At 44.8% G+C, this 21,405-nt stretch overlaps 1 protein-coding gene across 1 annotated transcript in view; it reads left to right on the plus strand.

The window, feature by feature from the left end:
- Positions 1-892: 892 nt before the first annotated feature.
- EZR (ezrin) overlaps positions 893-21,405 on the plus strand; it is a 52,826-nt gene continuing 32,313 nt past the window's right edge. Inside the window, exons 1-2 of the mRNA XM_003897981.4 lie at positions 893-1,022; positions 2,130-2,214. Coding sequence (XP_003898030.1) covers positions 2,203-2,214 — 12 coding nt within the window. The 5' untranslated portion in view covers positions 893-1,022; positions 2,130-2,202. The remainder of the gene's footprint in view (positions 1,023-2,129; positions 2,215-21,405) is intronic.

Genomic DNA, 21,405 nt, shown 5'->3' on the forward strand with positions numbered 1-21,405 from the left:
ACAAACTGGGATACAGAGTTTGGAACTTCACCCAAAGTCACTAGTTTCTCTACCAGGATAGATTTAAGTGCTTACTGTCAGGTACTGTTCCAGGCATCTTATATGTACTAACTCATTATCCCCATTACAACCCTCTGATACAGGTGCCATAATTATGCCACTTTACAGACGAGAAAACTAAAAGCAGAAAGAGACCAGTAAACCCAGAAGACGAATTCTGGAGAAGCTCTCTGGTTTCAACCTTTAGCCAACATCACAATCACCTGAAGGGCTTGTAATACACTGATTGCTGGGCCCAGCCCTAGAGTTTCTGAATCCTAAGGCTGAGCAACACCTAATTTCCACTTCTGCAAGTTCCCAGTGAATGCTGTTGCTGCTCGTCTGGAAGCCAGACGTTGAGAACCCCTTCTACAGTGAAGTCTCCCGCAACAAATTCTACTGGCCCCCAAAGCACGTGTTTTGTGTGTCTTAAAAATTTGTTGAGAACCATTAGCAAAAAACAAACAAAAAAACTTAATTCCTAGAATTTCAGAGAAATCCCATGGAGTTTTTTGCTAGTCACATCAAAAGAGGCCACAAAGTGCCGCTTAACCAGAGCTTCGGAAGACAGCGGCTGGGCCGGCCACGTGCACCGAGACTTGGGGCCAGGTGCAGCCGCCCCAGGGCCGGGGTATCGGAAAGGGCCCCCGGTCCCAGCCCCAAGCGGCCCAGCAATTCCCCCGGGCTGTCCACCCCTCCAGATTTATTTACGTTTTCCTGACCTCCCCCTGCCCGCCGTGGGACAAACAGCCTCCCCACTTGCATCTGCGCTGGGAGTAGCGCGTACTTCCGCCAAATTCGCCTCCGAGCCCGAGTCCCGGCCGCCGCCATCTTGCGGGGGGCGCACCTCACAGGTCGCTAGCTGGGCGGGAAGGGGCGTGGCCCCGGGACCCGCCCCGCCAGGGCTCTTGGGAGCGCGGGCAGCCAGCGCACTCGGCGGACGCCAGGGCTGCGGGGAGCACACGGAGCACTGCAGGCGTCGGGTGAGGCGTACGGCGGCGGGGGTCGGGGCGGGGGTTCCTGGCGAAGGGACCGGGCGGGCAGCGGGAGCTCGGATGCAGGTGCGGCGGGCAGCCTGGGGGGCGCGGCGCGGGTCCCTGCCCGGCACTCGCGGGGCAGTGGGGCTGAGCCAGCCAGCGGCCCCGCGACCTTCCCCTCGGCGCCAGGTCCCCTCTCCCGAAGGAAACGCGGAGCCTGGGTGCCTGAGCGCCGTCCCTTGGCGGCTCCCGGGCGGTTGCAGTTTTTGAAAGAGTTTTTCAAAGGCGTGACGGTTGCGATTGCAGCCGCGGGGCAACGGTTGCTACACAAAGTGAAACTTGCCGAGTGCTCGGCTCCTCACGGGCTTCCTGGCAGCCCTGGGAAGTTCCTCGGCTGACCCCGAGCCCGTGCGCTCTCTCCACGGACCCCTCCCCGCCGAGTGCCCCCCGGCCATGCGCCCCCTCTCCCCGACCCCTCCCTGCCGAGTGCCCCGAGGGCTCGCGCCGGCGCTCCCGGGACTCCTTTCTCCTAGGTGATTCCCCCTGCCCCTCGCCCTCTCCCCCAGGCCCGCGCTCCGTCTTCCCGGGCCTTTCCCCGCCGGGTACCCCGGGCCCCGCGCCCTCTCTTCTCCACTTCTCTCAGCCGGGTGCACCTGGAGTGCCCCCCAGACACCTTCCCGCCCGGTCAGCGCTCTTTCCCCCAACCCTCCCCGCCGAATGTTCCCCGGGGCCCGTGCCCTCTCCCCCCGACCCTCTCCGCCGAGTGTTCCCCCTGCCCTATCTCTCCCGGACCCGCGTCCCCCACCAGCCCCTTAATGCTGGGGGTCCCCGGGTGCGCACCCCCTCTCTCCGGACCCTCCCAACTGGGGGCACCTCGAGTGCCCGCCGGCTGCCCCTTGGGCGCGCGCCCCCGCGCTCGGGCCCCTCCTCGCCAGGGGCCCGCCCGGCCGCGCCCCCTCCCCGTGCCCGCAGTGCTGGGCGGGGCGCTGACTCACCCCGGCCCGGGCTGGCCGGTTCTTAAGCGGCGGCGCGCGGCGGGCGCGGAGTGTCGGGCGCGGCAGGAGGACGGAGGCAGGGCCGACCGGCGCTCTAAGGGCTCTGCTTTGACTCCAGGTTGGGACAGCGTCTCCGCTGCTGCTGGAGAGTCGTGTTTCCGGGGATCGAGGATACTCAACAGGAACCGAAAATGCCGAAACCAGTAAGTTGCCCAGTTTCTGGGACGGGCGGACGGGGGAGGCTTCATTGGCGAGGGGAGGCACCTGCACGAGGTGTTGGGGCAGTTCCTGGTGGAAGAAGGCTTTTCTCACACGCAGAAGAGGATGGGAATGGGGGTTGTCGCCGCTCTTTGTTACTTGTTGGCCCTTTTGTGGAGCGTTAGGAAAACACCATTTTGATGCTTTTCTCTGCAGTCTTTTTCTTTGCGAGCCTCCTCCCCAGTAGTTACGATCTTTTCTGAAAACTAGAGGCCCTTTTACACTGCTTCCGTCTGTTTTTAAAGGGTATGGTAATGCAACTTTGAATTTTCTTAAAAAGTCCAAATCACAGGGAGACTCAAATGGCCTCCGACCACACACACCAGCTCTCAGAGTTCCTAAGGGTCCGAAACCACAGGCGCCCAAGATCCAACTGGGGAGATTTAAAGGGCGTTTGGGAGAGGAGACTGGCTTTCGGAAGTTGCCGTTCAGCTTCGCTTCCTACGAGGCCCATGAAGCGGTGCCCTGTTCACCAGGAAACTTGCTGGCTGCAGCAGAATTTCTGTCTCTAACAGAAGGTTAGCCATGGACTTGAATTGTAGATGCAGGCAGTCGGCGGAGTTTGATGAGCGGCTCTTGGCACGCTGGGCCGAGCACTCCTGGTCAACTGATGAAAGGGCTGTGCCTGCGCCTCTGCCTCCTTGAATCTGATTGTGTTGAGATTGCTGGCTAGGCCTGGGGGTTGTAGGCAAAAGGCAGGTTCTCTGGGACTGACACTTCTTAGAAAGTTGTATGTATTCTACCTGCTTTTAACGCTGGGGAACTATTGACTAGACATTCGGGGGAAGGTTTAACATTTTTTGAGTTTTGAATCACAGTGGACAAAATAACAGGGTTCATTACAAACTGGGATTACAGATACATCCGGATTTTTTTTCTGGTTTTTCAAACAAGTTGGTTCTGTAATCAATGATTGTGTGCCTTTTTTTTTTTTTTTTTTTTTTTTTTTTGGTGGGGGGAGGTAGGTGGCGGGGAGCAGAGTCTCCCTCTGTCGCCCGGGCTGGAGTGCAGTGGCCTGATCTCAGCTCACTGCAACCTCTGCCTGTTGGGTTCAGGCGAATCTCCTGCCTCAGCCTCCCGAGTAGCTGGGATTACAGGCATGTGCCACCATGCCCAGCTAAATTGTGTATTTTTGTAGAGAGGGGGTTTCACCATGTTGGCCAGGTTGGTCTCAAACTCCCGACCTCAGGTGATCCGCCCACCTCGACCTCCCAAAATGCTAGGATTACAGGCGTGAGCCACCACACCCGGCCTTGGTGCTTTTTCTACTGTTAAATTTTATGTTCTCTAAGAAGATCTTTGTTAGAGGTATTAATTTTGCTGTTAGGTTAGAGAATATTAATATGCCAATAGATTCAGAAGCCAATATCATTTTTGCCTAAGTTACATTAAGATTTATTTGCGGTGCAGAGTATTTTCTATACAAAATTTTTCTTTTTAATTCAAACTTAAAAGTGACACGTGACATCCAGGCTTGACAGTGCATGTGGTATGAAACTGACCTAAGTACAACCCCTTACTTAGGCAGAGCTGAGTGCAAGGGTATGCAGAGGAGTGGTCAAGATTACCCTTCTGGGTGTGGTTTTCTTTATTTCACTAAAAGAAGAGATGCAGAGCTCAGCTAAGATAGCACTCAGGAAAAAGTTAACCTGTTCTCAGTCACTACTTTTCTTTCTTGTAATGAATGGTAATTTATTTTTCTGGTTTCTTTTTTGTATCTTGGTAAAATATACAATTTATCCTCTTTTAGGTTTACATTTCAAAGGTATTAAGTACATTTACATTGTTACATCGCCATCACCAAGGTCCATCTCCAGAACTTTATCTTCCCAGATTGAAACTCTACCCATTAAACTCTCCCTCCCCATCCCCACCACCAGCCCTTGGCAACCACCATTCTACTTTCTGTCTCTGTGAATTCCACAACTCTAGATACCTCATATAGGTGGAATCGTGATAGCATTTGTCCTTTTATGGTAGTCTCATTTCCCGTAGCATAATGTCTTCAAGGTTATCCATGTTGCATTGTCAGAACTCCCTTCTCTCTTTTATTTCTTGTGGCAGGTATATTTTCATTTTGTTTTGTTTTAAAGGTCTTTTATGATAGATCAGAACTTAAAAGATGTTTCTGACATTTGACAAAGTGAAGATAGTTGTGAAACAGTTAAGGAAAGACAGTAGCCATCACCTTGTGTATTAGAGCTAGAGTTACTCTTTGAAAGACTGTATTTTGTATAATATCTACAATTAGAATTTTCAAACCTTTTTTGAGGCCAGGCAAGGTGGCCTGATGACAGGCATGAGCCTGTAATCCCAGCACTTTGGGAGGCTGAGGCAGGCAGATCACATGAGCCCAGCAGTTCAAGACTCACCTGGCCAACATAGACTCTGTTTCTACAAAAAAATAGAAAAATTAGTTGGGTGTGGTGGCCTGGGCTCTGACTAAGCTACTTGGGGGTGGAGGCTGAAGTGGGAGGATTGCTTGAACCCCGGAGGTCAAGGCTGCAGTGAACTGAGATCAAGCCACTCCATTCCAGCCTGGGCAGCAGAGTGAGATGTTGTCTGAAAACAAACACAAACCTTTTTTGAGAGGCTTCCATTTAGTTCAGCCATACCTGTCTGCCATGGGAAATTTCTCCCTTCCCCTTCTTTGGCAGAGGAGGGTCTTAGAGATAAATTAAACACACTAAGCCTTTCTGTGTGTAAATTATATTAGAGCCATCCCACAAATCACTGATAAGAGCATAGTAGGTTGCACATACTTGAATATGACGCTTCGTAAGGCTGCTAGAGAGGATCCAGTTAGTTTTGGTTTGGTTTGGGGTTTTTTTGCTGCCTGAGTAAATGTTAAAATGAAACATCCACCAACAGCTCTATGGATGTGTCTTTTAAACAAAGGTTTATTGATTCTAATTATTCAAGCTCAAGTTAAGAATGTTAGCGAAGAATGTTAGGTGGTTTTGTTGGGCTTAATGTTTAACAACTGGATTAAGGGGCAACCACACTTAAAGGATGGATACCTCTGAGTACTTGGCCTTCCACCTGATTCACTGCAACTGTTAACCCTTGAATTCAACAGGCAAAGTATTTTTGATTGATTTGTCTGAACTGAGTGAGTGGATGACTTTATGCATAAAACAGTATAACTGAAAATATTTATTTGCTGTGTTTTCTCCTAATACTATTTCCCAAAAGCAACACTTACTTAAAAGACTGAGGCCGTGCACAGTGGCTCATGCCTGTAATCCCAGCTCTTTGGGAGGCCGAGGTGGGCGGATCACAAGGTCAAGAGATTGAGACTATCCTGGTCAACATGGTGAAACTAAATGTCTCTACTAAAACTACAAAAATTAGCCGGGCATGGTGGCGGGCACCTGTAGTCCCAGCTACTTTGGAGGCTGAGGCAAGAGAATCACTTGAACCCGGGAGGTGAAGATTGCAGTGAGCCGAGATTGTGCCATTGCACTCCAGCCTGGTGACGAAGCGAGACTCCATCTCAAAAAAAAGAAAAAAAAAAAGACTTGAGTGTTTGTTCATCAGCAAGCAGGGTGACCTGCACAGAGGGCGAGACAGACCTTGTCCTCTGGAAGCTTAGTGTCTGGTACCTGGGCCAAGATGCAGGTAAACGCTGAAATTGAAAACCTGCTGAGTGCTGTCAGACTGGGAAGGAGCCTAGGTAACGCGTGACACAGTCGAGAGGAAAATCATCTGATGGGGAAATCGGCAGACTGTATTGAGAAGTAACACTTCAGCTGAATCTTGCTTGAGGACTGGGGGGCGCGCGTGGCAGCACTCCACAGGAACAGCTGTGATCTGTTGTCTGGTTTTGCTTTTCCCACAGCTGCTTAGGGGACTCTATTCATGTGTGACTGGCTGACGTCCAAGGAGGGTGATTTGGGGTCCCAGAGGGAGCCTTGGCCTCTGTTCAGGCCAGTCCCCAGGACATGGTGTGCTGTGTGGCCTTGTGGGTCTGCCCCATCTGAGGAGAGGTGTAGGAGTTGGTGCTCAGATCCTTGGTCCCGGGAGCGTCCTCTCTGCCCGCCCCTTCGTGTTAGGGTGACTGCAGAGCGCCTTACTCACACTTGCTTTCTTCTGCCCAATGGAAAGAAAGCATGGGGAGTGAGCAAGGAAAACCACTGTAGTTAAGCTCAGGAAGGAAAAGGGTGTTGTGTTCAGGGCCGAGATCTCTTTAAGCTGTCATAAGAACCATAGAGCTGAACTGCCTTTAAGTGACTCCAACACATCTTACCTGTTCATTTCTGAAGTGTTCTTATAGACATTTCTAATATAAAAGCAGGTTTACCTTTCATTAGGAAAACTCTGAAAGCATGTTCACATTTCTACTGTGCCAAAATTTTAAGGTAATTTCTGAGATTACCTTACTTCTTTGGGAATACATAGCCTTTTTGTTTGTTTGTTTTTTTGAGACGGAGTCTTGCTCTGTCGCCCAGGCTGGAGTGCAGTGGCCGAATCTCAGCTCACTGCAAGCTCTGCCTCCCAGGTTTACGCCATTCTACTGCCTCAGCCTCCCGTGTAGCTGGGACTACAGGCGCCCGCCACCTCGCCTGGCTAGTTTTTTGTATTTTTTAGTGGAGACGGGGTTTCACCGTGTTAGCCAGGGATGGTCTCGATCTCCTGACCTTGTGATCCGCCCGTCTTGGTCTCCCAAAGTGCTGGGATTACAGGCTTGAGCCACCACACCCAGCCATGCCTTTTCTATTAAATATTTTAACAGGGACAATTTACTGACTGTACCCCCCACTCCTCCGCAACTGAGGAGGACACGTGGCATCTGTTTCCACCCCTCCTCCTCCAGGAGGGGCAGTAGTGAATTAGGGTAGCTAACATTTTGCCATGTGGCAGTGAGAAGTGGTGGTAGGATGAGTGATTTGCCATGATCACACTGTAAGGCACAACGAATGTATTTGGATGTTCACAGACATAGTCCCTGTCAGCGGGTTTATAGTCTGGTTTGGGGGACAGACAGCAATCCCAGAGTAAATGTAAAACTGCAGCTCCAGAGAGTATTCCTGAAGAGGGTACGTGAGGCCTGAGAGTAGATGAGGTGTGTGTGCTGGTGCGGGTGCAAATAGGGAAAGTCAGGAAGGCATCCCTGAGGAGGTGACCGACCTCCCCGGGCAGAGGTAACAACTTGTGCAAAGGCCCTGTGGTGGGAGGAAGTAGTGTGAGTTTGGGGTTCCACATGAAGCCCAACGTAGCTAGAGAGGAAGACAGGTCAGGCCATGCCTCGTAAGCCATCCTTGGGCATTTTTTAGTTTAACTTGGGGTTTTGACCGGGAGGTGACATAATCCAATTTGCCTTTTGAAAAGTTGACTGTGATCTGTAATAGGAAAATCACAGGAGGCAGGAGACAGCAAGGGTAGTTACGGTAGCCCATTGAAGGAGCTCATAGTTTGGACCAAGGTGGTGGTGGTGGGAACAGAAGTGGATGCATTTGGGGGTTCTTTGGGAGATAGAATTGATAGCACCAGGTGATGGGTTGGATATGCAGAGCCAAGGGTGGTGTCAAGGCTGACTTCGGGTTTCTGGCTTTCGCAAGTAGATGTGTGGTGGTGCCATTGCTGAGATAAATAGTCCTGGAGAAGGACCAGGTGTGGGGGAAGGCGTGGAGTCTGGATTTGTTGTACATGTTAATACATTTGTGACAATGGTTGATGAAAAAAGTTCTTGCATTCTTTCATTATAACCACTGCCCCCCAAAATATTAAAGTACCACACTTCTTAAACTACGTTATTTTAAAATCCAAATAATTCAGTAGCTTTGTATGTTTTCCCTGAGTATACATACAAACTGTACATACCTAAAGTTAAGAGGAAGGGTTAATTTAGTGCAGTGTTCTCAAAATTTTGTGTACACTATTGTCTGGAGACTGTTGATTCCTGGGTCCCTTGAAGAACTAATAAGACTTCCATCTCTAGGATGAAGTGCAGGCTGGGGTGCTTATGTTTTAAATAAGCTCTCCAGATGGTACTGCTAATTCAGTAGGAAAAGGGCAGTTATTATATATTCCTTTCTCCTGCACCCCAATCAAGCCCAGTGTGATTTCAGAGCACCCACTCGGGCGAAAGCAGTCACTGATGCCCCGCCGCCTTCTTAAAGTCCGGCTGAAATGCCAGGAGTGCTGTTATTGGTATTTGGGACTCGAACAGGGGCTAGGATGACTCTTTGTGAAAAAGAGCCATAAAAATAAGAATTTCGTAGCTAATTTACTGCTTACCTGTACTTGGGCAGGCAATTCAGCATAATATCCTTCTGACTTGAGTTTCTCTCTTCAGGGAGTCCAGTAGCAGAGCTTCATTTGGCAGTGCCCAGTGGTCTCTCACATTTTGGCTCTTTGTTTTCAAAGAGAAAAAAAGAGGCTAGACATTCCCTATAAATGGTAGGGAAGTAGAAGATCCCATTAATGCCTTGTTCCTCTTTTCTCTTTTATTCCTTCCACACTGGCCTCTTGTTAATGAAATAATGTGATTTTTTTTGTTTTGTTTTGGAGACAGGGTCTCTGTCACTCAGGCTGGAGGGCAGTGGCACAGTCACAGCTCACTTCTGCCTCAGCGCCCCCCACCCCAGCTCAAGCTATCTTTCCACCTCAACCTACTGGGTAACTGGGACCACAGGCACACACTACCACACCCAGCTAATTTTTTATTTTTTGTGAAACGAGATCTTACTGTGTGGCCCAGGCGGCGAGTCTCAAAATTCCTGAGCTCAAGCTATCCTTTCACCTTGGCCTCCCGAAGTGTTGAGATCACAAGGTGTAAGCCACCATGCCTGGCTGATAATGTGGTTTCTAACAAAAATGTTGAATAATGTTATTAATAAATACAGTTTGGGAAAGGAAAACTCTCAGTGAAGTGTAATTTTTTTTCTTAATTTTTTTTAACTTAAACTTTTATATATCTTTGACAATTTGGAGATTCTTAGGGTGGTTTGATATACCTGGTTTCTAATGGTAGTTAGACGTTTCAACTCTATTCTGAAGCAGTGAAATTCAGTCTGCTTTCAAAGTCAGTGAATGCATGTTAATTTATCCCTTATTTCAGTAGTAACTACGTTGAGACTCCCCAAGTACTCCAATTAGTTTTTAATTTCAGCACTAAATGTGTGTTTGTTGAAAAGACCAAAGGTTGCATTATTTTCCTTCTAATATATTTACCATCCATGCCTGTTGACAAAAAGATTTTTCCAGATTTCGATAGTTTTCAGAACCGAATGAAACCATTGTGCTGTAATGCGTCTTACAGACTTTTGACTGAAATGCTTGATGTAGTTAATATACGTAGTTTATTTCAAAATGAAACTACAAAGAGCTATAAAAAGAATTTCATAGCTAATTTACTGCTTACCTGTACTTGGGGAAGCCATTTAGCATCTGAGAACCTCAATTTCGTCAGCCATAAAATGGGAGTTAGTTTTTAAGTGGAAAGAATGTTAAGTAAGATAAGCGGAGACAAAGTTTTTATCAGTGAAATCCAAACAACTCATCTTCAGATGCTGTAAGCTTTATGTGTTTCTTTTTTGTTTCCCCACCCCCTAAATGTTTTTCAAACTTACCCTGTTAGCTAAAACGTTGGGTTCCTATAAACAAAGTAAAGTTTGTCCATTGGTTTTCTCAGGGAAAAAGCAATATGAACAGTTTGGGTTATCTTAGTAAAAGGGAGGGCTCTGATTTTCTCTTGTGTCCATCCTCTGTGTGTTCTAGTCGGACTTCCCTTATCAGTCACATGGGTATCACCTTCATGTGTTGAAACGCTATTATATCCCATTATGTGCTTGGTGCAGGGACAATAAAAATAAGATTGGTTTTGCCTTTAAGGAGTTCTCAGTCTCCTAGTGAAAGCAGATTTGTAAACAATTTACAGTGCAGTATAGTGCATTATAGAGGTCCTCATGGAAGAGAAGTGTGCCCTGGGAACCAAGGAGGGCGTCCCAGCTGGTAAGATCCTTTGGGTAAGTGTGGAGGGATGTGGGCTTCCCAGTCAGCAGTGGTCAGTTCTGTTTTCCTTTATTCATTAACCCCTTCTTAACACTTACAGGTAAATGGTAATGCTGTTTCAAAGGAAATGTAAAAGTTCATTAATAATTAATCCTTTTAATCTAATATACTTGAGAAAACAAAACCTTAAAAGCAAAATAAAAAATGTCTCACCATGACCCACCTTTTTTTGATAGGAGAGGAACCAGTATCACCTGAGGATCAAGCATATCAGATTATCATATTTTGTCAGTATATCAGATTTTGCTCATGTTTTTAAGTTCGAAGTCACTTTTCTGAAACCTAATTTTGTTTTCCATTTTTGCCTGAGAGATCGATTTTAAACTCCCTGTGTGGACAGTTGTCATTTCAGATATTGTAAATAATTGTTTTTACTTTAGGATGGGGTAGGTAAACTGTCATCTTAGGGCTGAGTCTGGCTGTGGCCTGTTTTTATTTGGTCTACCAGCTAAAAATGGTTTTTATATTTTTGAAGGATTTTAAAAACGACAATATGCAACGGACTCCAAATAAGGCCCTTAAAGCCTAAAATACTTACTGACTGACTCTTTAGAGAAACAAATGGGCCAACTCCTGCTTCTAGCATAAAAATAATTATTGTTAAGCATTTATTATAACCTGTATATATTTTATGGCTGGACTAATATTTGGAAGCAGATCCACCCCATTGGTTCCTGTTTTTAAAAAATTATTCTCAAAAGAACAGAATGTGTTTTGTTAGCCAGTATTGAGCGCATCATGGGCTCTGAGCATGGACTCAGAAACTCACTGAGGAGAGGCATAGTGGTACCGAGGTAATGTTTTAAACAAAGCTGGTGTTCGGGTGGGTCTTTGTGTAGAGAAAGTGGCAGTATCTTGTGTCACACTTGCTAAGCCATTGTGTAATGACAGATTTCTGGCATATGCTAAAAGAAAGCAATTTGTACCTGATATTTGAGTTGGAAAGAGAATGGTATGTAAATAAATTGCTTTTTTCCTCATTGATAGTTTAAAATGAGCTTTTGACCTACTGTAGTCTGTATGTGAATTTCTGACTGCTGATGTTTTATAAGTCCATTACTGATTCAGAACACCCTGTCTAAAGTACAGCTCCATCTCTGTCTGCGCTGTGCCCTACTTTACTGCACTCATAGAACTCAGTCTCCACCTATAACGCTGTCAGGTGCTAGTTTATTTGTGCTTTTTGTCTTTTCCGGCAGCAAAGAAAGAGGATTGATGTTGCTTTTGTGTTTTCGAGATGTGGTCTTGCACTGTTGCTCAGGCGTGAGTGCAGTGGTACAGTCATAGCTCACCACAGCCTTGAACTCCTGGGGGGACTGCAGGCGCTCACTATCACACCTGACTAATCTTTTTATTTTTATTTCTGTAGAGATGAGGTTTCACACTGTTTTTTGCAGGCTGGTCTCAAACTCCTGGCCTCAAGCCATCCTCCTGCCTCAGTCTCTCAAAGTGTTGGCATTATAGCCATCAGCCACTATGCCTGGTCTAAGATTTTTTTGTTTTGTTTTGTTTTTTGTTTAGCATTATTATTTTATTGCAAACTTTAAATTCTCGTTTATTGGTAGGAGAAATAGAGGGAAGGAGGACGACCAAATAGGTAAACATACCTGCCTCCTAGTGGGTAATCTTGGGCAAGTTTTTTCACCTCCCTTTGCCTCCTCATCTGTAAACAAGATCCTGCATGCCCACCTGGGATGCCTGCTGAGATGGCACACAGGAAGCGCCTGGCCTTGTGCCTGGCCCTGGTCAGTAAGGGCTGTATGGTTCCACTTGTACTCACTAAATTCTAATCTGATTAAAAGCTTTACTAGCTCATAATGGTCATTCTTTTCCTCTAACTTAGCAGCCCAATGAAATAATGTAGTAAGTAAATGTAACCTTGCTTTTTGTCCTTTTGATGCCACGTGAACACAGCTGTCTTGCTAGACCCCTATTGACTTCAGCGGGGACAGCACCAGGTTTATTGGAAATTTACATATGGGATAGTCCAGTGGTAGTGGGTTGGACAGAACAGCAACTGCTTCCCGAAAGCTTGCAAAAAGCATGCAGTTTACATAGCATTTTTACTTAACATGCTCCCCCTAACAGCCTCCACCTGGCAGCCTTCCTGTAACCCAAAACAAAGAGCTTGTGGGCTGGGGGTTCAGATGTTCCTCATAGATAAGGAATTGATTTCAGGGTTGGCCACTAGGATTCCTTAGCTCAGAACTCCACACACACATTCTTCTTAAGTCATGGATGTTAGGTACACCTGTACAACCATCCTGCATAAAATTCATTTCTTCAATAGAGCACCTACTTTGTGCCAGGTTTTCAGGTGCTGGGGAGACATTGGTGAACAAAAAAGGGGCTTTTAAAGGATTATCACCTGCTTGGTTGACAGTCACATCCAGTGAATGGTGGCACTCATTTCCTGCTAGTGTGTATTTCAGCCTGAAATGCACATTGTCCCACCTTTCCTCAATGGCAAAATGCTCTAGAAAGTAGGTGCTGGTCTGACTAAATAAAATGGGCTTTCTGTTTGGAGTTGTAAAGGGAGCCGTGCCTTCCTCAGCCCCTCCTGAAAGAAAGACCTACTTTCAAGAAGCTTATATTGCAGGGGGAAAGACATGTCTAATACATTGTCAAGGCGTGATGAGCGTGCAACTGTAAATGTTCACCTAGGCTTTGGCAAGAGGTAGAGTTAACTTTTATTCTTTACTAACTCTTTGAAGCATTAAAACCATTGGGCAGAGTGACTTATGAGTGAACCCACAGTGATGTGTTTTTGTTGGTTTTCTGGTAAATCACTTTTGGGTTGGACAGTGAACCATGATGGTCTTTCTATAAGAACTTGTTTTTGCAAGGGTTTGGTGATAAGTCCATCATTTGCCAAGCCCACTTACGCTTCCATCCTTTCTCAGGTGCTGTGGTTCAGGGAAATGATTGTTTTGATAGTATTTTACCTGTTGCACCATTACTTTATCTGTAAATTTCTTGTAAAATATGTCTTGTTATGTTTGCGTGTGTGTGTGTCTGTGTGTGTGTGACAGTCTTGCTCTATCGCCCAGGCTGGAGTGCAGTGGCTCGATCTTGGCTCACTGCAAGCTCCACCTCTCGGGTTCACGCCATTCTCCTGCCCCCGCCTCCTGAGTAGCTGGGACTACAGGCGCCTGCCATCACACCTGGCTAAATTTTTTTGTATTTTTTAATAGAGATGGGGTTTTACTGTGTTAGCCAGGATGGTCTTGATCTCCTGACCTCGTGATCCGCCCACCTCAGCCTCCCAAAGTGCTGGGGTTACAGGCGTGAGCCACTGCGCCCAGCCTGTTATGTTTTTAAAGAGAAAATTAAACCACAGGTCATTTGGTTAAAGCTTAGCACATAAATATGAGATTGGAATCACTTTATTTGTAAACATATATATAGTGTATGTTGGTACAGTATTTTCATTAAGGGTGTGTTTCATTGCCTCTGTTAAATAATTAAGGGTGTTGGCTTCTGGGATGTTGAAGTATTTGCTTACATAATCCATTGCTGTTTGGGTGAGACTCTTAAATGGATTTAGACGGTGAGATATGGTGAGAAAACTGGGTTTTTTATTTAGAACCTGGTTGAACAAGGTAGTGTGGAAATAGTGTGATAACAAGTTGCGTTATATAACTTGAACAAAATCAACTGCAAAAAGACATTTTCAAAGAAATGGAGAAAAATTGAATATTTACTGAACTTGACATATTAAGGAATTGTTTTAAATTATGTTGGATGTGATAGTGGTATTGTGTTGTGTTTTTTTTTTTTTTTTTTAGTGCTTTAGAGCAATACACTGAAGTTTTTACAAGTGAAATAATGAGGGCCTTAAAATTTGCCAGCAAAAAAAAAAAAAAGTGAAAGTGGTAGAAAGAGTAGAAGAAAGAAAAATGGTGTTGAAGCTGAAAAAAGAGAGCATGGAGGATCATGGTACTAGTTATTCTCTCTACTTTTATGAATGTTTTCAACTTTCCATAATACAATATTTGCTTTTAAAAAGCATGTTTTTTAAAGGGAGAGATGCTTTACTTTTACTCATCATGAAGTGCCTGAGTGTTGAGGTGGGAGGATCCCAGGGCGAGGGCAGGTCCCCCATTTCCTGCTGTTGGGACAACCTTTGTGCTCTGGATCAAATGAGTAACTGATTTAATCCCACCCGGGCCATCTCACCCTCCATGCACATGTTTTAAAAGGAGGTCTCTACTGAAAATTGCAGCTGACTTGGAAACACGTAGAACGATTTGTTCCCAGTTTTTTGCACTATTATTCTGTATTCCCAATATTTTGGGGGGCCCATAGGAATGGGGCAGAGTGCTGTGACCCAACTGGGAACAGGTCATTGTCTTAATAGCAACTTTCTCAGACTTGAAAATTGAAATGAACAAAATAAGGGGCATCTACTGGGTAGGGCTTTAGCCATTTTAAGAGATCAATTTACATACTGGTGCTGTGGGCAAGGATGGGGGAAGGAAATACAGCAAACCATGGGTCGGGGTTGGGGTGAGTGATAGGGTTGTAAAGTGTACACCATGTCTTCTCCAGTCAAGTAATGATGTATAAATTATGCCATTTCAGATGTAACATAGTTGATACTGATAGTATAAATTGAAGAGGTTTTTTTAAAATTTTAATTTAGTATAATTTAAGAAATGGTGATTTTAAAAGTTTTGGTGGGGTTTGCTTATTTAAGCAAATTTTGTAAGCTTACTGATTTAGTTTGGAATTTTTAAAAGGAGCAATTTTGGTCTTGCTAATTATTTTGATAGATGGCAAAAGTAAAGACTGGGGTGAGTTCAAATCTTGTCTAATCGAAGTTTCTTATGGGAGAAATGTTCTTTAACGTTGCATAATATTGCTCATGTGATCTTAACTAGGGGCAAAAATTTATCTCGGCAATGGCACAACACTTAAGTATGGTTTATGTCATATGTCCTCTAAAACAACAGGTTAGCCAAGAAATTTTTTGACTTTTTTTTTTTTTTTTTTTGAGACGGAGTCTCTGTCACCAGGCTGGGAGTGCAGTGGCACCTTGTAGGCCCACTGCAGCCTCCGACTCTCTGGTTCAAGCGATTCTCCTGCCTCAGCCCCCCGAGTAGCTGGGATTGCAGGCACGCGCCACCGTGCCCAGCTAATTTTTGTATTTTTAGTAGAGACGGTTTCACCATGTTGGCCAGGATGGTCTTGATCGCCTGACCTCGTGATCCACCCACCTCGGCCTCATTGTTTCCTAGACTTAGCGTCTCACCGCCCAGATCAGAAAGGAAAAAGTCTTCACAGGCTTCTAAATTTACAGAGAGAACCATGTGTTCCAGGTGAATAGTAATGTTTAATCTATAGGCCTTTAGTTCCCTGTGTTTTCTGAGCCTAGAATTAAAACCAACTCTAGCATATAGTAAGCCATCTTGGCCTTGTCCCTTACTTTTGTTTATGTGTATAGTTACTAAGTTTACTAAGTAGTTACTAAACTTAAGTTTCTGTATATAATTACCTACACATTTCAGTGAAGCATGTTGATGATGAAGTATGTATGATATACCTAGTGAAACTGAAATCACATGGTACCCAATCAAGACTCCGACTTCACAAGTTTATTAGATAAATTCTTGTTCAAGGTCACTTTCTCTTTATTTTGCCTGCCCGGAGGTGAGGAGTTGAGAAGGATGTAGATTGTGTTTCTAGAAAGAATAGTTTCTTTTGCTGAATGTAACATCCTTTGATTATTTCTTTTGCCTTTCCTAGGAGAAAGTGTTGTTTAAGCATTCCAGTTTACTTCCCTGTTAGATAACACACAATGTATGTTATACCCAGTGTAGAAGAAGTTGGTTCTTAGAGACACTCACCAAATAGGGACTTAAAAACTAACAGCTAATAGGTCTCAGGAGCATTATTTTCATATGCCATCAGCAGGTCGGAAATGGCCATCATTGTTACTTGGCAGTGCAGGCTTGGAACTTGGGCATGACTAGCAGTCATTTCATTGTCAGAGCTATGGAAAGCAGTTCCTTTCTGCCTCCCAAATGCAGTGAACAGTAGGGAGGGCTTAGCACAGAACTGTTTCCAACCTGGTTTTAAAATGACCCTCTTTTTAATGTGAATGCCCAGAAAGTTCCCTTCTAGTTCTAAGGTCATGATTTTCTCACTGATTATAATGAGTGCAAATGGGACTGGTTTGTCCGCTTTTTGTGTTTGTTAAGCAGCCTTGGTCTGACAGGATGTGGGTCTAGGGGCAGGAAGTGGCTTACTCTCAGAGGCAAAAGGAGCTATTTAGAAGGATTTGAGATTTCATTACATGTTCTTGAAATTATGGGGTGGCTATTAATCTGGACTCTCTCTCTCTCTCTCTCTATATATATATATATAATGTTACATAATATTTACCCTGGAATTGGGAAATACAAACTTTTCAAAAGCTTAGCACCATTGGCATCTATTTAAAGATACTATTTTAGGAATAATGTTAAAGAGCACAGATATTTGGGTAGCTGATTACCAGAAGTTGAGGGTCTCAGTTTCCTTAACCATTAAAAAAAGGTCATCAGACGAGGATAACCTATACCTCGTATCGAGTACTCATTTGGAGTCACTCTACCAGTTATACTTCATCACTGTTCTGATTGGTCTACTGAAAACATACATTTATATAACATAAAAATATAACAAAGATACCTGAAAAATCAGTTACTAGGAAATTCCAAGCCTCCACTTCTGTGTCAGTACTCTGCCCTGTTAACATCTGCTGCACATTAAGAATTTAGCCTTGACATTTTAAGTTTAGCCTAATGGTGGTGGTGGAGGTGGCAGTAAGGAGAACAGTTTAGAAAAGGAGTTGTGAATGGCATGTGGTGTTAGTTTTCATCATTTAAGTTACTCAAAAAGTACCGTAAAGTGCCTCTGGCTTCACTGGGAAATGAGTCCCTGCGTCCCTGTGGTGTCAGGAGGATCGCAGAGTAGGAGACACGGCCCCTGGGATACTGGACATGGGTTGGATGCTGTGTTTGAGGGATAAACCATGTATGGTTCTTGTGCTTTAAACAAGCAAAAACCTGGCTGGGCACGGTGGCTCACACCTGTAATCCCAGCACTTTGGGAGGCCGAGGCGAGTGGACCACGAGGTCAGGAGATCAAGACCATCCTGGCTAACACGGTGAAACCCTGTCTCTACTAAAAATACAAAATTAGCCGGGTATGGTGGCGCATGCCTGTAATCCCAGCTACTCGGGAGGCTGAGGCAGGAGAATCACTTGAACCCAGGAGGCAGAGGTTGTGGATCGCGTCACTGCACTCCAGCCTGGGCAATAAGGGCGAAACTCTGCCTCAAAAAAAAAAAAGCAAAAATCTAACTAGCCATGGTCAATGTAGAAGTATACAAATATTCCAGAAGAACTAAACTATAAGGTGTTTGTAAATATTTAGATGTGAATGAGTATAAGCAGAACATATCATAAAAAATCCTAACAAAAATTGATATTTGGCAAATCTCCCTTTCTGCCAGACTTGCTGGCAGTTAAAATTTGAAACAGTGACTGTACCGAAACGCTTTTTATTCAGGTTAAAAGTTGTACTCCCATTTCCTAAAATGAGGACTGAACTGAGAAACTCTAGCTACAGCTGCTTGGTTTTCCATAGAGTTAAGTTGGCTCCATTGATGTTGAAGTCTGTAGTTATGACCTTGCTTTCATTAGTAGTTAGCACCTGGGCAGGTACTAACCAATGAATGCCCTTTACACCTGGCAAGAAGGAATGGGTGGGGAGGCTAGATTGTTTCAGTTAGCACTACATTGTGGTGGGTTTCATTTTCTGATAGACACTGCCTACAGGCAACTAAGTCATTCCATTAACTGTCATTGTCAATCCATGTGTAGCCAAACTTGAATTCTCCTGGTTTAGCTTCCTGATGGGGAATAACTGCTGTCACAAGGGACAGTGTCTGTAGCTCCATCATGGGCCCCAGGACGTCCCACAGCAGCTAACACTGGTCTGTACTCGGGACTCTGCCACCTGGTCAGTGACTTTCTGTGCATCATGTTCCTGGGAATAGTATGACTGTCCATGATTCCCAGGAAAGCTCGAGGAATAACTGAGGACAAGGAGCTAGCACTTTGACCCCTGTGGGGAGTGCTGTCTATAGTGGTTATCAGGGTTGTGACAAGTGGACTCTTGTGAGCTCCAACACTGGATGATTTTATTATTCCTATTACTTAGGCAATAAAAGACTAGTACATATCCTGGTGTTATATAATTATATGAAAACTTATCAGAATGAGTTTTATAACTAGTGTACCCATGTTTTTGTTATTGTGCTACAGACAAAATGATGCACTGAAATTTTACTGAATTACCTGACAATTTTTGTTACAACTAATTCTGTGCACTTTTTACAAGATTTGTGGAGCGTAAATAGGTGGCCGGCCTTTCTTTGGCATCTGAACATTTTCCTGAGTCCAATAGACAAGCAGATTTTTTTTTTTTTTTTTTAATGGAGACAGGGTTCTCCTCATGCCCATAATCCCAGCACCCTGCCCAGTTCAGGACCAGGCTGGCAACATGGTGAAACTCCGTCTCTGCTAAAAATACAAAAGTTAGTTGGGCATGGTGGTGCATGCCTGTAATCCCAGATACTCTGGAAGCTGAGGCAGGAGAATCACTTGAACTCGGGAGGTGGAGGCTGTGGTGAGCCGAGATTGTGTCACTGCACTCCAACCTTGACAGCGAGACCGTGTCTCAAAAAAAATAAAGACAGGGTTCTGTTACCCAATATGGTGGCACAATCATGGCTCACTGCAGGCTTGACCTCCTAGGCCCAAGTGATCTTCCCACATTGGCCTTCCAGAGTCCTAGGGTTACAGGAGTGAGCCACTGTGCCCAGCCAAGATTTCTTTGCCTTTGTGCTCACGTTCTTCTTTAACCTTAAAAGAAGAGGTCATATAAAATAATGATCAGGTATAATTTAAGATACAGAAAGCTCGATAGAAAGGAGTAGCTGCATCTTTATTGCATTTGCAGATACATCTCAGGATTATTAGTACAATTTTTTTTTTTTTTTGAGACAGTCCCACTCTGTCACCCAGGCTGGAGTGCAGTGCCGCAGTCTCAGCACACTGCAGCCTCCATCTCCCAGGTTCAAGCGATTCTTCTGCCTCAGTCCCTGGTGTATCTGGGATTATGAATGTGCACCACCACACCCGGCTAATATTTTGTATTTTTAGTGGAGACGGGGTTTCACCATGTTGGCCAGGATGGTCTCAAACTGCTGGTCTCAACTGATCCGCCCGCCTAAGCCTCCCAAAGTGGTGGGATTATAGGCGTGAGCCACCGTGTGCAGCCCAGCGTGATGTATTTATACTGTTATTCCCACCTCCTAAAGGTCAACAAGGACATTTAGCTCAAGAAGGCTGATGTTGAGAGAGACCGCTTATCAGAACAGGATCTCTGAGGAAAAAGGGAGCTTAAATATGTGTCCCTGGAATTTCTTCTAGCCCTTCCTTTCCTCAGTGACACAGCCACTGCTATGGGTGGGAATGTTTAGAGAAGAACCCTGACCAGTGGTTGATGTCTTTGCCAAGTATACTGTCAGGTCAATGTCATAGATTGATTTTATATATATATATATAGAGAGAGAGAGAGACTTCATTTAATAGAAAATAATATTTTAAGGACCACCTTGCTATTTTACTTCTCTAATAATGTTTTGAATATTTTGATAAATACCTTTAGCAACATAGTGGTTCTCATCTCAGCCCTCTTTGTCCTTGAAAGATGTTATTTATAACAGGGTGGTTTCTGGACTGCCTTTCTGAAGTAAAACTTGGGCACTTCTAACCATATGCTTGCTGGAAACCATAATGTTAAATGTAGTCATTGGGTTATCATTTGCAACTACATTGATATAATTTTGTATATAAAACAGTTTGCTACTGGGAGCAGCATTGTTCATGTAAGAAAGACATTCGCTTCACATAATACATGGAAACAAAGTTATCTTTTCAGTGTTAACTGTTACTGTAACACTCCAAAAAAAGGTTGTTGATGTGGAGAAAGAAGAGCTTAAAAAACCCACAAACAATTCACTTGCCTCTCGGGCTTTTCTGCTTTGCCTACCTTGACTGAATTAAGAGTATCTGCATTTCTGCACTAAGCTGGTTAAGGTTTGCTAAGTCAATGGTAATGTTTTACAGAGCTTGGCTATTTGTTAGCCAGCATTTGTGGAAAACAACCAGTGTCTGTCATAGCTAGTGCTATAATTTATTCAGTTGGCATATTGTTCATGGAGACAGTGAGATAAGGGGATCAGGATCCAGAGAGACTACTAAAATATGTGAGTCCATCTGTTGTGATCTGAGGTTTCATTAGAGAAAACCTGTCTGCTAGTACAATGAATGGAGACTTAGTAAGGATATTTTTATATAAAGGATTATAAATCAGCAGAGGTAAATACATTAATCTTGGCCAAACAGGTCGTGTCCTTTTGCATTTTCCCCGATGGCAAGTTCTGCCCCCTGCTGCCCGGGCACTGTTGGTCATAGCGTGGCCTTGGCCAGCAGCATTGGCATCAGCTGTGAGCCGGTAAACATGGAAATGTAGGCCCTTCCCAACCTGAGTCAGACCCTTAGCCTGGGGTCCAGGAAACTATTTTAACAAGCTCCCACGTGATTTTTTTCACATTTCAAGTTTGAGCACCTCGAGGGCCTGTGAATGGCTGCATATAAGGTACAGCTGGCCATATGTCTTAAATGACTTCAAAGGGGTGTGAGCCAGGCCTCTTCTTCCCACACCAGACTTCATGAACCATGCCTGGTATTGTCATGTTTTTGTGAGCAGCCGTGAATAGGACTGGGGGAGAGAGATGTTCAGCCAATAAAGTCTAAAATGGAAAGGGAATATTCAGTTATAACAAAACCAATTTTTGTAATTAGAGTGCTGGGTTGTGCTCAGCATCATTGGAGTTAAATGTGGAGCAGTGGCTCACACCTGTAATCCCTGCACTTTGAGAAGCTGAGTTAGGCAGATCCCTTGAGGTCAGGAGTTTGAGACCACCCTGGGCAACATGGTGAAACTCCATCTCTACAAAAAATAGAAAAATTAGCCGGCTGTGGTGGCGGCTGCCTGTGGTC

Source organism: Papio anubis, chromosome 6 (assembly GCF_008728515.1).
Source record: "Papio anubis isolate 15944 chromosome 6, Panubis1.0, whole genome shotgun sequence".
In the NCBI taxonomy this organism is placed as follows: Eukaryota; Metazoa; Chordata; class Mammalia; order Primates; family Cercopithecidae; genus Papio; species Papio anubis.